The 13,396-nt window shown below is 41.6% G+C and overlaps 1 protein-coding gene across 2 annotated transcripts in view; it reads right to left on the minus strand.

The window, feature by feature from the left end:
* TBC1D24 (TBC1 domain family member 24) overlaps positions 1 to 13,396 on the minus strand; it is a 78,420-nt gene that overhangs the window by 44,443 nt on the left and 20,581 nt on the right. The window contains exons 3-4 of one of the 2 annotated variants that reach the window (XM_030211836.1): positions 8,255 to 8,272; positions 4,533 to 4,691 (exon numbers count right to left, since the gene is read on the minus strand). In XM_030211836.1, the coding sequence (XP_030067696.1) occupies positions 4,533 to 4,691; positions 8,255 to 8,272 (177 nt within the window). The remainder of the gene's footprint in view (positions 1 to 4,532; positions 4,692 to 8,254; positions 8,273 to 13,396) is intronic. The other variant, XM_030211837.1, reaches the window with a different exon arrangement.

A 13,396-nucleotide genomic window follows, 5' to 3' on the forward strand; every position in this document is an offset into this window, starting at 1 on the left:
CAACTCAGATTTGTCTTTTACCGCTCACTGTCTCCTGCTGCTACTCCGTCTCTCCTATCATTTATTGTAGTTCTGCTTCCCCCCTACCTACACTGTCCTTCTGCCTTTCTCTTTCTTCCTTTACCATTTCTAGTATTGTAAGCCACATAAATATATTGTTTGATGTGAGGGTAGCAAGTATTTAATAAAATTAGAAACGGGGATATAACTGCCTATTGGAAATATTTGAAAAATGAAATGTCACATTCTCAGTCACAATCTCCACAAAAACTCAAATGACAAATTTAAAATTCTCTGCTACTTGTTCATGCTGTATAAGTGAAATCTCACTTGATGTGTTTCTGCAGTGTATAAATCAGTAAAATGCACCCATTACAGCCTCTGTTAAGGAGGGAGGGAGGGAAGGAGTCACAAGTGTTGACTAAGGGCGACATCTAGTGGCTAGATTCAGTATCAATGATTGCAGGGTCTCCGAAAAAGCTTAATGCACGACAACTGTAATGATCACAATAGGCATGTGATTTTTTTTTGGGGGGGGGGGCATGCAGAGGGAGAGAGAGAGGACATATAAAATAAGGGACAAAATAGCTCAAGCACTTTTAAATACGCACGAATGAGATACCAGATGCCAGCCTTGGTTCCAATTAAGCATGAAGTATAAAACTGAAGGAAAACAAGTCAGAAATACAATATATGTGGCCCATTTCTAAAAAATATTATTTTTAAATGTTTCATAAAAACAATTATGCAATTGGGTTCTGAACAATATTTACAAAATAAACTACATAAGCCATTTGTTTACTTTTTAAGCAGTTAATTATACCAAGTAGAGTAACTACTTGTGAAGTCTTCTGGAGTATGTTTTTCAGCAGTGTCTTCATCTGGTAATGCTATAAATGAAAAACCAGCAGTAACAGAGTGTCTGTAGTATGGAAGGAGGGAAAATAAAAACATAGGGCAGGGCAAGGGTGAATCCAGAAATATCTTGAGAAAGTAAAAATTTTAATAGCTTAGTAGTCTAAGTATGTCTTGTTATGCTATTGGTAGTTAATAATACACAAACAATTTTATGACTGAAAAATTGTATGTCAAATTACTTACCACAAAGGAGAAATTAGGTCTTACTTGATCATTTTGCTTCCATTAGTCATTCCCACTATCCTAGAACCTGTGGGATAGTTGTGTTCATCAACAGGCAGGTGGCGATAAGAGAACTGAAAAATGACCCGAGACATCTCTCTCTTGGCATCCAATTCAGCTCCTCAGTATTTACATAGACAAGCAGTAAGGAGAAATTCAATCAAAACACAACCTTAAAACAACTCGTTAACCTAATAATAACCACACGAGCACACATGTGGACCTCTCTCATCTCTGGACAACTTTTAAAGAACAAAAGATATGCAGGAAAAAACCATGCAAAGTGACTTTCCACAGATGAAACATCTCAGAAACCACAGGCAGGCCTCTGGAATAGTGGGAAAGACTAATGGAAAGAAAATTATAAGGCAAGACCTAACTTCTCCTTCCATTACATATGTTTCCCACTATTTCAGAACCTGTGGGATGTTTAAAAGCAATTCCACCCAAAAAGTTTCACAAAAATGTAAAAATAATTTAAATTAAAAAATAATACATGCATAAAAATGGTGAAATAGATGAAGTAATAATAAATTAAGAGGGAAAAAGTCTTAGAATCCTGATGTTGGGTTATGACTAAGCTAGATGCTGCCAAAATCCACTTTTGTCTGTTTGCCCTGATAAAGATCTTAAGCAAAATGCATTAGCCACTGTCAGTTGGACCATTTTACAGTTACTGGAATGAGATGTAACAGTTTACTGGGATTAAATAATGTTAAGCGGATTTTTTCAGCCAGTGAAGTGATTACCCTTTCAATCTATGACAGGGTTCTGAGGCTTTTTTCCTCTTTTTATCATTACTACATCTATTTCACCATTCATGCATGTACTATTTCATATTAGTTTTTGGATTTAAGATAATATTTTTGCAAAATTTTGGGGGTGGGAATTGATTATGTTTCATAGTCCTTTTTTTTCAGTATGTTTAAAAGCAATTCCTAGACTGAGTGGGATCCTGGCACCACCACCCTGAGGGCTGAAGCTCCAAAACTGGCTTCTGAGCATGTTGCAATCTCTACCCTGTACTGCTTGGTAAAGGCATGCAGTGTCGATCATGTCAACACCTTGCAAATATCTGCCAGAGACAGCAAGGTAGTTTCCACCCAGGAGGTCACTGTACGTTTTGTAGAATGAGCCTGCAAGGCCTGAGGAACCCAATTCCCCAGAAGGAAATAAGTGGGTTTGGAAGCCATGAGGCCAAGCCTCTGCTTACCAAAAAGAACAGTCTGTCCGATTTGTGAAACTCATTTGTGACTTCCAGATATCTAATTAGGACTTTATGCACATTGAGAAGTTTCAAGGAAGAATACTGAGTCTCTTCGTCCCCTGCGAAAGGATGGAAGCTCCACAGGTTGGTTAAGATAAAATGTCGATACCACTTTCAGAAGAAAGGAAGGAACCATGCATAGGGAGACTCAGCCTCCAAAAAGCGGAGAAAGGGATCCTGGACAAGAGAGCCTGAAGTTCAGAAAAAATACGTGCAGACGCAACAGCCACGAAGAACACTGTCTTTAATGTAAGATTTTTCAAGGAGGCCTTCTGGAGTGGCTCAAAAGGAGGCTTCTGAAGAGTCCAAAGGACTAAATTAAGGTTCCCCTCTGGACACTTGTATGAAAGGGAGGCTACAAGCAGCCTGCTTATCACAAGAAATGAATGATATCTGGGTGATCACAAAAGACGTCTTCCGTAGTTGGCCCCTGACATGGGTCAAAGCCGCAACCTGAACTTTTGGAGAACCCAATGCCAATCCTTTCTGAAGACCTGCCTAGAGAAACACTAAGATGTGTGTGATCTGAGCAGAGAAGGGAGAAAGTCTGCGCTCAGCACACTAGTCCACGAACATCCACCACACCCTCATTTCTGAGCCTGAAGCAAGGTCACAATGACCGAATCAGAATAACCTTTTCGTCTCAAACAAGCCCTGTCGATGGCCAAGCCGTAAGACCAAAGGGGCATGGATCCTCCATGAGCACAGGACCTTGCTTCAGTAGGCTGTGTACCTGGAGAGGATACCTGTCCAGCAGCTGAATCAGGTCTGCATACCACAGCTTCTGTGGCCAATCTGGGGCTACAAGGAATATTCGACCACAGGACAATGTGATCCTTTTCAATACAAGGCCTACCATGGGCCAAGGAGGCAAGACATATAGTATATGTGTCTCCAGCCAGGGGTGCAGTAGGCAATCGATCACCTTCAAGTCCAGTTCAGATCCCTCCCCTGCACCAAGTAGAACTTGTAGCTCTCTCCGAGCAGTTCCAAGTCAAACTTTAGCCAGATTTACCATTGGTGGACACTCTCCAAATGCTCAGTCTTCACAAGTTTTACCCCAAATGAGAAAGAATTAGGGCCGATATTCTGTCCTACACTCTCCAGTAAACCTTTTTCCTTCTCCATTTTTTCATTTTATTTTTTAAGGTTGTGCTGGAAAAGGAGAGTTCCACAGTAAACAGGAGAGAGGTGAAAGGAAGGAAGAACTAAATTCACGAGGCACCAGAGACAGGGATCTTAAAACCTCCAGATAGGACTCTGAAGACTCAAGCCACCCGAAAAGCTCCAATGGGGACCAGTTAACCAACTGGACCAGGAGCAAATCACTCAGAACCAGAGGCTGAAAAGTGTATTCAGCCACCTGCTGGAGACAGAAAATACTGAGGAGCTGGATTGGATGACAGGAGAGTTTTTGTAATCTCCACCTGCTGGTTGATGAACACAACTATTCCACAGGTTTGGGAATAGTGGGAAGCTATTTAATGGAATTAATATATCAAATAAAATAAATATTGTCAGTGCTCTGAATGAATCAAAACCCAGGTAGCAACACCACTCTATATACACTGAACAGTGTATTGATACAGGAAACTATTTACTGTATGTTATGCTATAGAAGACTCAAAGGACCTCAGCATGCTTGAAAATAGATTTCTCTATGAGGATGCCAAAAGAAATCAAACAAAATAAAACATGGAAAAGAAAATAAGATGATACCTTTTTTATTGGACATAACTTAATACATTTCTTGATTAGCTTATGTCCAATAAAAAAGGTATCATCTTATTTTCTTTTCCATGTTTTATTTTGTTTGATTTCTATTGATAACCTTTAAGAGTGGACTAACACGGCTACCACACCTCTCTGAGGATGCTAAATCTCAAATGTTCCACAATATTAAGGTCACTTTAAATGTGACCATCACTTCAATTTGCATAAAATGATGATAACAAATTGAAGATATCATGAAACTGGCTGCTTATCCCAAAATGCTATCAATTGAAAATATAATTTCTTTCACTTGACATACCGCCTTTTACAATCCATAATTTGGTTCAAATGATTGATCATCTTTTCCAGTTACTGCTGACCACTTCTGTCTAAGTTTTGAAGGCATTTTCACCTGTTGAGGCTACTGCCATGCTCCAAGTTGGTGTAAAGCAGCTGAGGCTGACAGAGGGCAAAGCGCTCCGGGATCCAGGACCAGATGTCCCGCATCTCTTTCACACTTACAATTTCCGACTTGAAGTTCTCTGCATGAACCGCCAGGTGAACGTTCTGCCTGAAAGACACCACAAACCACAGGAAGAATGAAATTCCAATGTTTCAATCGTAACTGGAGTGCAAGACAAGGATGACAGGAAGTGAAGGCAATGGAGTGTCACTGGCATTGATTAGTCATAAGATCTGCAGAAATTTCTAAGTGGGACACTCTTATTTCAGAATTTTCAAAGATGAATCAATAATGGGTTATCATGTCTTGGGATTTAACTCCAGACATGGCAAATCCCATTTATAGGCATGTTCAGGTTGGCACTTTGCTCTAAGAGTAAAAGTGACCCTATATTTAGGTACTTTCTTTATAGTATACTACTGTAACAGGTAAAATGAACACCTATAAATTAGGGCATAAGCACTTATGTCAACCACAGAGCTGATGTAAATGCTCTTATCTAAATTCTGGATATACACATGCATCTTATAGTATTCTGCTTAAGTGTGAGTCCCACCCAGTTTCTGCCTACCTGTCAAATACATGCTAAGATATGTGCATATTTTCAGAATCGTGCATAGGCAAATTTTCAGCATCTATGTGCAAATGAGCACACATAGGTGCATATATGCTCTAATTTATTCATTTATGCATGTATTTGACATTTAAATGTAAGCACTTTATTCATAGACTTGATCTCTAAATGGTTAATGTAGAACTCGGTTCTATTAAGAACACCCTTAGCTTGCTATTAGGTTAGTCATGCAACCAAAAGCATGTAGAGATGCTCCATTAAGCTCCCATCTTAACTTGCATCCATTTTGATCTTCTGTCCCACCATATATTTACTGTCCTCTTAGATCGGTGTTTAGCGGTTAGATTAAATATGTCACATTGGTCTCTTTACTGCAGTGCTAGTAACCCGTAAATAAAGTAACTATGAGCTTATTCAACTTTTCTAAAAAACAAAAACAAAACTGTTCATTTCATTGCTCTTGGGATCTCCATAAGTTTTGGTTAAACTCTCTGCATCTGTATGTATGGTTCTGTTGCAGTAAAAACAAAAGCTTTCTACCGCCACTATAAAAATTACCCATGTCTGTCTAACTGAAGAAGTGAAATTAACATACATAAGTACATAAGTAATGCCACACTGGGAAAAGACCAAGGGTCCATCGAGCCCAGCATCCTGTCCACGACAGCGGCCAATCCAGGCCAAGGGCACCTGGCAAGCTTCCCAAATGTACAAACATTCTATACATGTTATAGACTCGAGCGGGGAGGTGCTGCTGATGGAGGAGATGGGTAGTGAGTGCTGCCGGGCACGGTGCTGGATCCATGAGCCGCACTTGGCGCTGCAGTCTCGTCTGCTGCCTCTGCTGTCCTTATCCCGGCGGGCTTTTGGCTGTAGTCTTGGAGCTGTTCCCCCCGCCGACGCCGGCTCCTCCTTTTCTGTCGGTTCGGCGGAGCAGTAGCGGACGACGGAGAGCCTGACGGTTGGACATTTGGAGGAGGCCCGTTAGAACCTGCACTACCTGGATCCCTTGGATTAATTGGGCACCTGGTCTTCTCTTCTGTGGCTGCTCTGTGCTTATGACGAAGGGGCCCGTTTCCTCCTGGTTTCCTGCCTTGAGTGTCCCGGCAAGTCATGACCTGATTTAGGACTCCTGCTTTCTCTTCTTCTTCTTTTTGTTTTCTATTTCTACTAATGATATATTGTATTCTAACTCTCCCCCTCCTTCCCTTATTCCTCCTGTCCTTCTCTTCTGCCATTGTAACTGATTTATTTGTTCATTGTAAGCCGCTTAGTGGCTGCTCTGTGTGGTAATAGGCGGGGTATAAATGATATAAATAAATAAATAAAATTCCTGGAATTGTGGATTTTTCCCAAGTCCATTTAGTAGCGGTTTATGGACTTGTCCTTTAGGAAACCGTCTAACCCCTTTTTTAAACTCTGCCAAGCTAACCGCCTTCACCACATTCTCCGGCAACGAATTCCAGAGTTTAATTACGCGTTGGGTAAAGAAATATTTTCTCCAATTTGTTTTAAATTTACTACACTGTAGTTTCATCACATGCCCCCTAGTCCTAGTATTTTTGGAAAGCGTGAACAGATGCTTCACATCCACCTGTTCCATTCCACTCATTGTTTTATATACCTCTATCATGTCTCCCCTCAGCCGTCTCTTCTCCAAGCTGAAAAGCCCTAGCCTCCTTAGTCTTTCTTCACAGGGAAGTCGTCCCATCCCCGCTACAGAAGTGTGGCAAGCTCAGTGTTCTTCCCCTCCCCCCTCCCCCCAATTTTTACTAGCTGAGCACCATGAAGGAGTAGCTGAATAGAGGAAGGGGGAGCACCAACAGATAAATTTATAATATTGGATAAGTTAGCTGGGCGGACAGTAAAATCTGCCAGCTGGCATACCCATTCAAAAGCTGTAAAGGCCCATAGATTTATCAAGCAAAAATACAACTGAATACAACTTTTATCTACAAGTAGCTTTCTGCAAAAGTTTCAACTTTCTTCCCATCCATCTGCTCTGGATCTGTAACTGGGCCCCTCGAGAAGTTTTGGGACAGAAAGGGGCTCTCTATCAGGCTCTGGATGAGATTCAAATGCCATCTGCAAAACCTCAAAGAAAACAGACACCACTGTTCACTGTGGTGGAACTCAGGAGCAAAAAAACTGTTCTAGGAGACTGGTAAGTATATAAATTACAATAAACGAAGAGGTATAGGCCCAAGGTGTTGCAAATAGCACTCACAGCTCCTGGTAGGTGGATGGGTTGGTAAGTCTTAACCGTGACTCAGCAGCTACACCTAGTGGTCAGATTCTGAGTTCTACAGGAAGCCGTGATCTGAAGTTCCTGGCTGGAGACCATTGCTGTTATGACTGGGCTAGATGGGAGGGGGAAATGTCATTTGAAAATTGAGCTCTTTGACAGACCACAAGACAACACAACTCATAACTGCAAATTAAAATGTGCTCTCTCGTGTGTGTCTCTCTCTCCACTAATGGTGCTTTCTTAAAAAGATCTTTTATAAAGACATTGTGATACTGCATAAAACTCCCAGTGTGTGCAATAAGTCTCATCTCACCACACACCCAATGTCCGTTTTAGTGCTTGCATAAAATGAGAAATCAAAGTGGTACTTTTCCCCCTCCGATACCATAAATAGTATGAGCAAGGTTTGTCTGTTTTTGTAAAATATCCATGGTACCCAGAAGGAGAATAGGTTTCTGGGGAAAACTTCAAACGATGTGGAAACCTCCCAACTTCCCCCCCCCCCCCCCCCCCCCACTCCGACAATTTATTTTTTTAAACTACAAAAATGAATTTCTTGGATTTTGACTTTATTGGTGGTGCCGGTAATCCCTATTGGCAATTAATCACCTTAATATTATATTTATTTCAGAACTGCTTAAAAATGAATACTCTGCAGGTGGTGTAGCATCTCAGAAGGTACTTTACTGTAAGACACATATGAACAGTAGACTGTCAATGTACAGGATACCTGGCATGGGATAAATGAAACAGCCACCAGCATTATGGGACATGCATTTTGCAGCCAAGCATGGGATGAGGCCACAGGGAAACAAAATACAAAAGAGCTACCAGCCCTTCCAAACCTACCTGATGGGAGAGGATGCCCTGAGACAGGAAGGGAGTGGGAGGCATGGATTTGACCGAAGGGAGTGCAGAAGAGAAAAGAGAAACAAGAAAACGGGAAAGTGATTTTCTACATTTCCAGATATCATCCAAGGTCTTTCCATATGCCCTGTTTAGCATGCATTTGCATGCTACTTGCGCTACAAGCCCACGAGTGCGTTCTTTCACGCGCTCGAGGGTTCTGATCATGCTGGGCTAGCAAACGCCGGCGCTAGTACGGCGCTAACAGCCTCTAGCGCCGGCCTTTGCTTTTGATCATGAGGGCCTGAGTGCTTATTTGTGCCCTCATTTTCTAAGGCTGTCTCCTAAAACCTGTTAAGTCGCCAGGACTGACTGCTTTGTTTCTGGGAAGAATGCATGAAGGTAGGGGGTCTATAGCAGTGGTTTTCAATGCAGTCCTTGGGCACACCCAGCCAGTCAGGTTTTTAGGATATCCACAATGAATATGTATGAGATAAATTTGCACACCAAGGAGGCAGTGTATGCAAATCTCTTCATGCATATTCATTGTGGATATCCTGAAAACCTAACTGGCTTGGTGTGTCCCAAGGACTGGGTTGAGAACCACTGGCTTAGAGAGACGGGAGCATATATTACAAAACACGAGCAGGGAATGCTGTGTTTTAATTGATCAATCAGCTGTTCCATCTGTGTGTCACTGTAATGCAGGGGTTCTCAACTCAATCCTTTGGGCACAACCAGCCAGTCAGGTTTTCAGAATATCCACAATGAATATGTATGAGAACTTTGCATACCAAGGAGGCAACAGGTTTTCAGGATATCCACAATGAATACGTATGAGGAATTTGCATACCAAGGAGGCAACACAAACAAATCCATTGTGGATATCCTGAAAACCTAACTGGCTTGGTGTGCCCCAAGGACTGAGTTGAGAAGCACTGATCTATAGAACATCTCACACAGCATTCAAGAAAAAAAAAAATTCTACCCAAAGGAACTCTGAATATTTTGAAAATGGTGATGACAGATTAAGCAAAATAAAATTTAAAAAGATAAAGAACAAGGAAAGGAAAATGGTCATAATTTCTATAAACCTCACCCCCTCCATAAATGTGATGAGAAGAGATAAATATATATGAATGTCAGGCAAGGAAAGCACACCAGTGGAAATGTTAAGAGCCTGATTCACCAAGATACAGTCTGCTTTAGCACAGGTTTCTCGGTGCTGCTGACAGTGATAGGAAGGACTGCTTCAGTTTGTCTTGAAACTATTAGGAACAAATGACTTCATGAAGGCAGTCAATCATCAAGAAAGTCAAAAGGGACAACAGAAGTTATCTGAAACAGACAACCCAAACACAACAGCAAAATACAGGAAATGATATAAATAAATAAATCTATTTAAAATGCTATCCAAGGAATCTCAAACATATAAAAATTATCCTCATTTTGTAACAGGAAAGCCACATTAGGCACAGGATATGCACCTGTTTCTAAAAGGCAAATGTATGCCTATGGGCTTTTATAAAAATTAGCCCAAGGTTAAGTAGGAGAACACATTTACACCTGCTTTGAAGCAGGGAAGAATAAGTGGAAAATATACGTATTTTCTAAAACGCCTGCCCCTGCCCTGCCTCTTCTCTAGCTCTGGCAAGGTCTATGTTTATATTGTGTAAAGGGAGGCACTATCAGGGCAATTCTATAACTGGGTGCGTACGTGCTGAGAAAATTGGTACTTATGTGCATAACTGGGCTATCCTATAAAATAGTGTGTACAGAATGACACGGGGACAAAGTTTGCCCCTGTCCCCGCCAACTCTGACCTCATCTGCACAAGCTTCAAACAGTTGTATAGTACAACTCTAGAGATATAGAAAGAGATGCATTTACTCTTGTTTACCTACTGTTCATAGCTGGAGAAATCAAGTCACAAAGATGACTTGTTCTATATGGCCTGATACAACTACGATTGATGACACCATCTGTTTCCTGCATGAAGCCTGGGAGGGGCCAAATTAAAGTATAACTAGCAGGATCTCACCCAATGTTTGGGCCCTAGGCACATGCCTAGTTACCCACGCCTTAATCTTGCCCTGTCTGGTTCTTGGCTTTTCCTCCTCCTTTGTATTTTATTTCTAGGTCACCTTCCTTTTTCATACAAACTTTTTCTAACATGGTTAACATTGTTGCAAATGAAAAAGTATGCAGCTGCAATTATGTTCACATTCTCTAGTTTTAAAAATCTCCTTCAAGGCCAGTCTTACTGGGAAAAGGTTTCTCATTGCTGCTATATCCAAATGATAATGTTTTGCAGAAGTATGACAAAGGGACCAAGTAGCTGAACGGCAACTTTGGTCAACAGAAATGGCTTGAGCTTCAGCAAAAGAAGTAGAAAGAGCTTGAGTAGAATGAGCTTTAAGACCTAAGGGAGCAGTTTCTCCTTGCAGCAAATTAGTTGAAGCAATAGCTGTTTTTAACCAGCGAGCCACAGTTGTCTTAGAAGCGGCGCCTGCACTGATTCAAGTATTGCTGCCTGGGCCGACTCCTGCCAGATAGGAAATGATGAAAGCGAGGGCGGGACCCAACCGATGGAAGCCTGCAGGGCTGGCGCAGGGAGTAATACTTGAATTGCTCCCTGCGATGCCTTTAAGGTATATCAGGGAGGGACGAGGTTCAGCGACGGGCAGTCAGATTCCAGGATGCCGCAGAGGAGGAGAGATGTTGATGTGGGGTGCTGCCGCTGGGTGGGCCTCAGCCAAGAATGGGTAGGCCTGTGCCCTCCCAGGCCCACCCGTAGCTACGCCACTAAGCACCACAAAAATTGTGACCTCTTCTCTTTCTAATGGGCAACGACCATCAATATTAAAAAGGGCACTGGAACGATTTGCTATTGATGACATATCTCCAGTTAAAGGCAAATGTTTTCAACGGATTTGGGAACAATTCAGGGACACATTGCAACCAACTGCATGCAGCAGAGTCCTCAATCAAACTTAGGCTACAAAGATAGCATCGGGCACTGATAACTCCTGGTGGTGGGAACCATTTCACAAAAAGGGGGCGAGTTAGGTTCTGGGGAGACGTTATATGAAGGTCATTTACTACTGTCATTCTGTTTATCAAGCTTTTGCCAATAATGTTTCTGAATCGTTAACTGTGATTTACTTGTTATGGCATTGTGATAATAATACAGATGATTTAAGCATAAAAAGGGCAGTGGTGCATCCTTTGCTAAAGAAGAACCACCTTGACCAGGCCAAACTTGAAAGTTAATGGTCAGTATCTAACATCCCATTTCCAGGAGAACTTACAGAATAAACTCTGTGTTCAACTTGGTGATTGGCTAGAAGAGAGAAACTGGCTAGATCTATGTCAATCTGGATTCAGACCCGGTTATGGAACAGAAACAGCCGTTGTATCCCTACTAAATGATCTTCACAGAAGCCAAGACAGCGGATTTGCCTTGGTGTTAATATTGCTAGATTTCTCTGCAGCTTTTGACACTGTGGATCACAATATCATGCTAGAATGACTGGCAGAAACAGGTATCAATGGAAAAGGACTTGTTTGGTTCAGATCCTATCTATCAGACAGGAAACAGTCCATACTGTTCAGTGGCACTTCATCACCACCATGGGAACTGACATGTGGGGTACCAAAAGGATCGATATCATAATTTATTCTGTTCAATATCTACCTCAAGCCACTAGGTGAGCTGATTCAGTTGCACAATCAGCTACTCATACCCATGGAACCTGACTTTTTACCCACAGCCCTGAATAAACTGACTACCTAACATCAATTCAAGAATGGGCTAAAAAAACAACAAACTCTGCCTAAACCTAAGTAAAAACGAGCTTCTACGAGTCCCTAATACAAGTGGGCACATATCTGACATCAAAATCTCTTTTGGGAAATATGAACTCCCCCTCAAACAACAAATCAGGAACCTTGCAATACAGTTAGATTCAACACTTACTCTGATCCTCCAAATCCAAGCAACCTTCAAGAGCTACTTCTATCATTTGTGACAACTACATTGCCTCTCTCCTTACATTGAGAAGGCAAATCTTGTCTCAGTTGTGCATTCCATGAGAACGTCAAGACTGGATTACTGTAATGCTTCTAGGTCTGCACCAGCTCCAATTGATTCAGTATGCTGTAGAAAGACTATCAGAAGGTTGTAAGCGACGTGACATCACATTACACCTTTTTTTTGCAAAACTTTCATTGGCTACCAATACAATACAGGGCTAAATTTAAAACTCTATGTCTGATCTTTAAGACCCTTAAAGGAAATGGTCTAGAGTACTTGAAGAACAGAATCACCCTCTACACATCTCGGACAGTAAGTTCATTCCAAGAAGTATCCCTAACCACACCCTCTCCAAAGGACATCACACAATGTGATATCCACCAGTAAGCCTTCTCCCCCAACTCTGGAATGCACTCACTGAAAGGCTTCACTTAACACAAGACTAATCTCTTCTTCAGGAAGGTGGAAGCTTGGCTCTTCAACCAGGCCTTTAATGGAAGAAGTAATAACTTTCTAGTCACACACATACAAGGAGTGACACAGGCTGCACATACTACAGCTGGACATGTTTATCCACTCTTGCCCTAGCTAAGGTATGTTGTCATGCGCAACTTTCTTAATCCCCTTATCCTCCTACTCTTGTTACTCTATCTTACCTATCTATATTTTCCATCTTTGCTTATAGCCTATGCTGCTATTAAAATATTTTATTATCTATTGTGTTGACATGGTAAGTAGCATACTATGCCATACTTTGGACTGTTATTTGAATATTCCTACTGCTGTAATTGTCCATTGCTTATGTTCCGACTTATTCTAGCTGTCTACCGCCTTGAATGAATTCCTTCAAAAAGGCAGTAAGTAAATCTTAATAAACAAAGACGGCTGTAGCCTTGCTAGCCCCATAGCACAGACCAGAGACTGCCCAGCTGATGCAATTATACTGGGTTGGGGGTGGAGGTAGAAATGGGGGGGGGGGGGGGGGGTGGTTTGTCATGTTAATCTTAGCTATGTAGAATGCGTGTTGGTGTTAGTTTTCTTAATAAAGGTGTAGTCTAGGTTTTTCAATAAACTGTTCTTATTTGGTTTCTGGTAAGGAGGTATCACGG

Source organism: Microcaecilia unicolor, chromosome 8 (genome assembly GCF_901765095.1).
Source record: "Microcaecilia unicolor chromosome 8, aMicUni1.1, whole genome shotgun sequence".
In the NCBI taxonomy this organism is placed as follows: domain Eukaryota; kingdom Metazoa; phylum Chordata; class Amphibia; order Gymnophiona; family Siphonopidae; genus Microcaecilia; species Microcaecilia unicolor.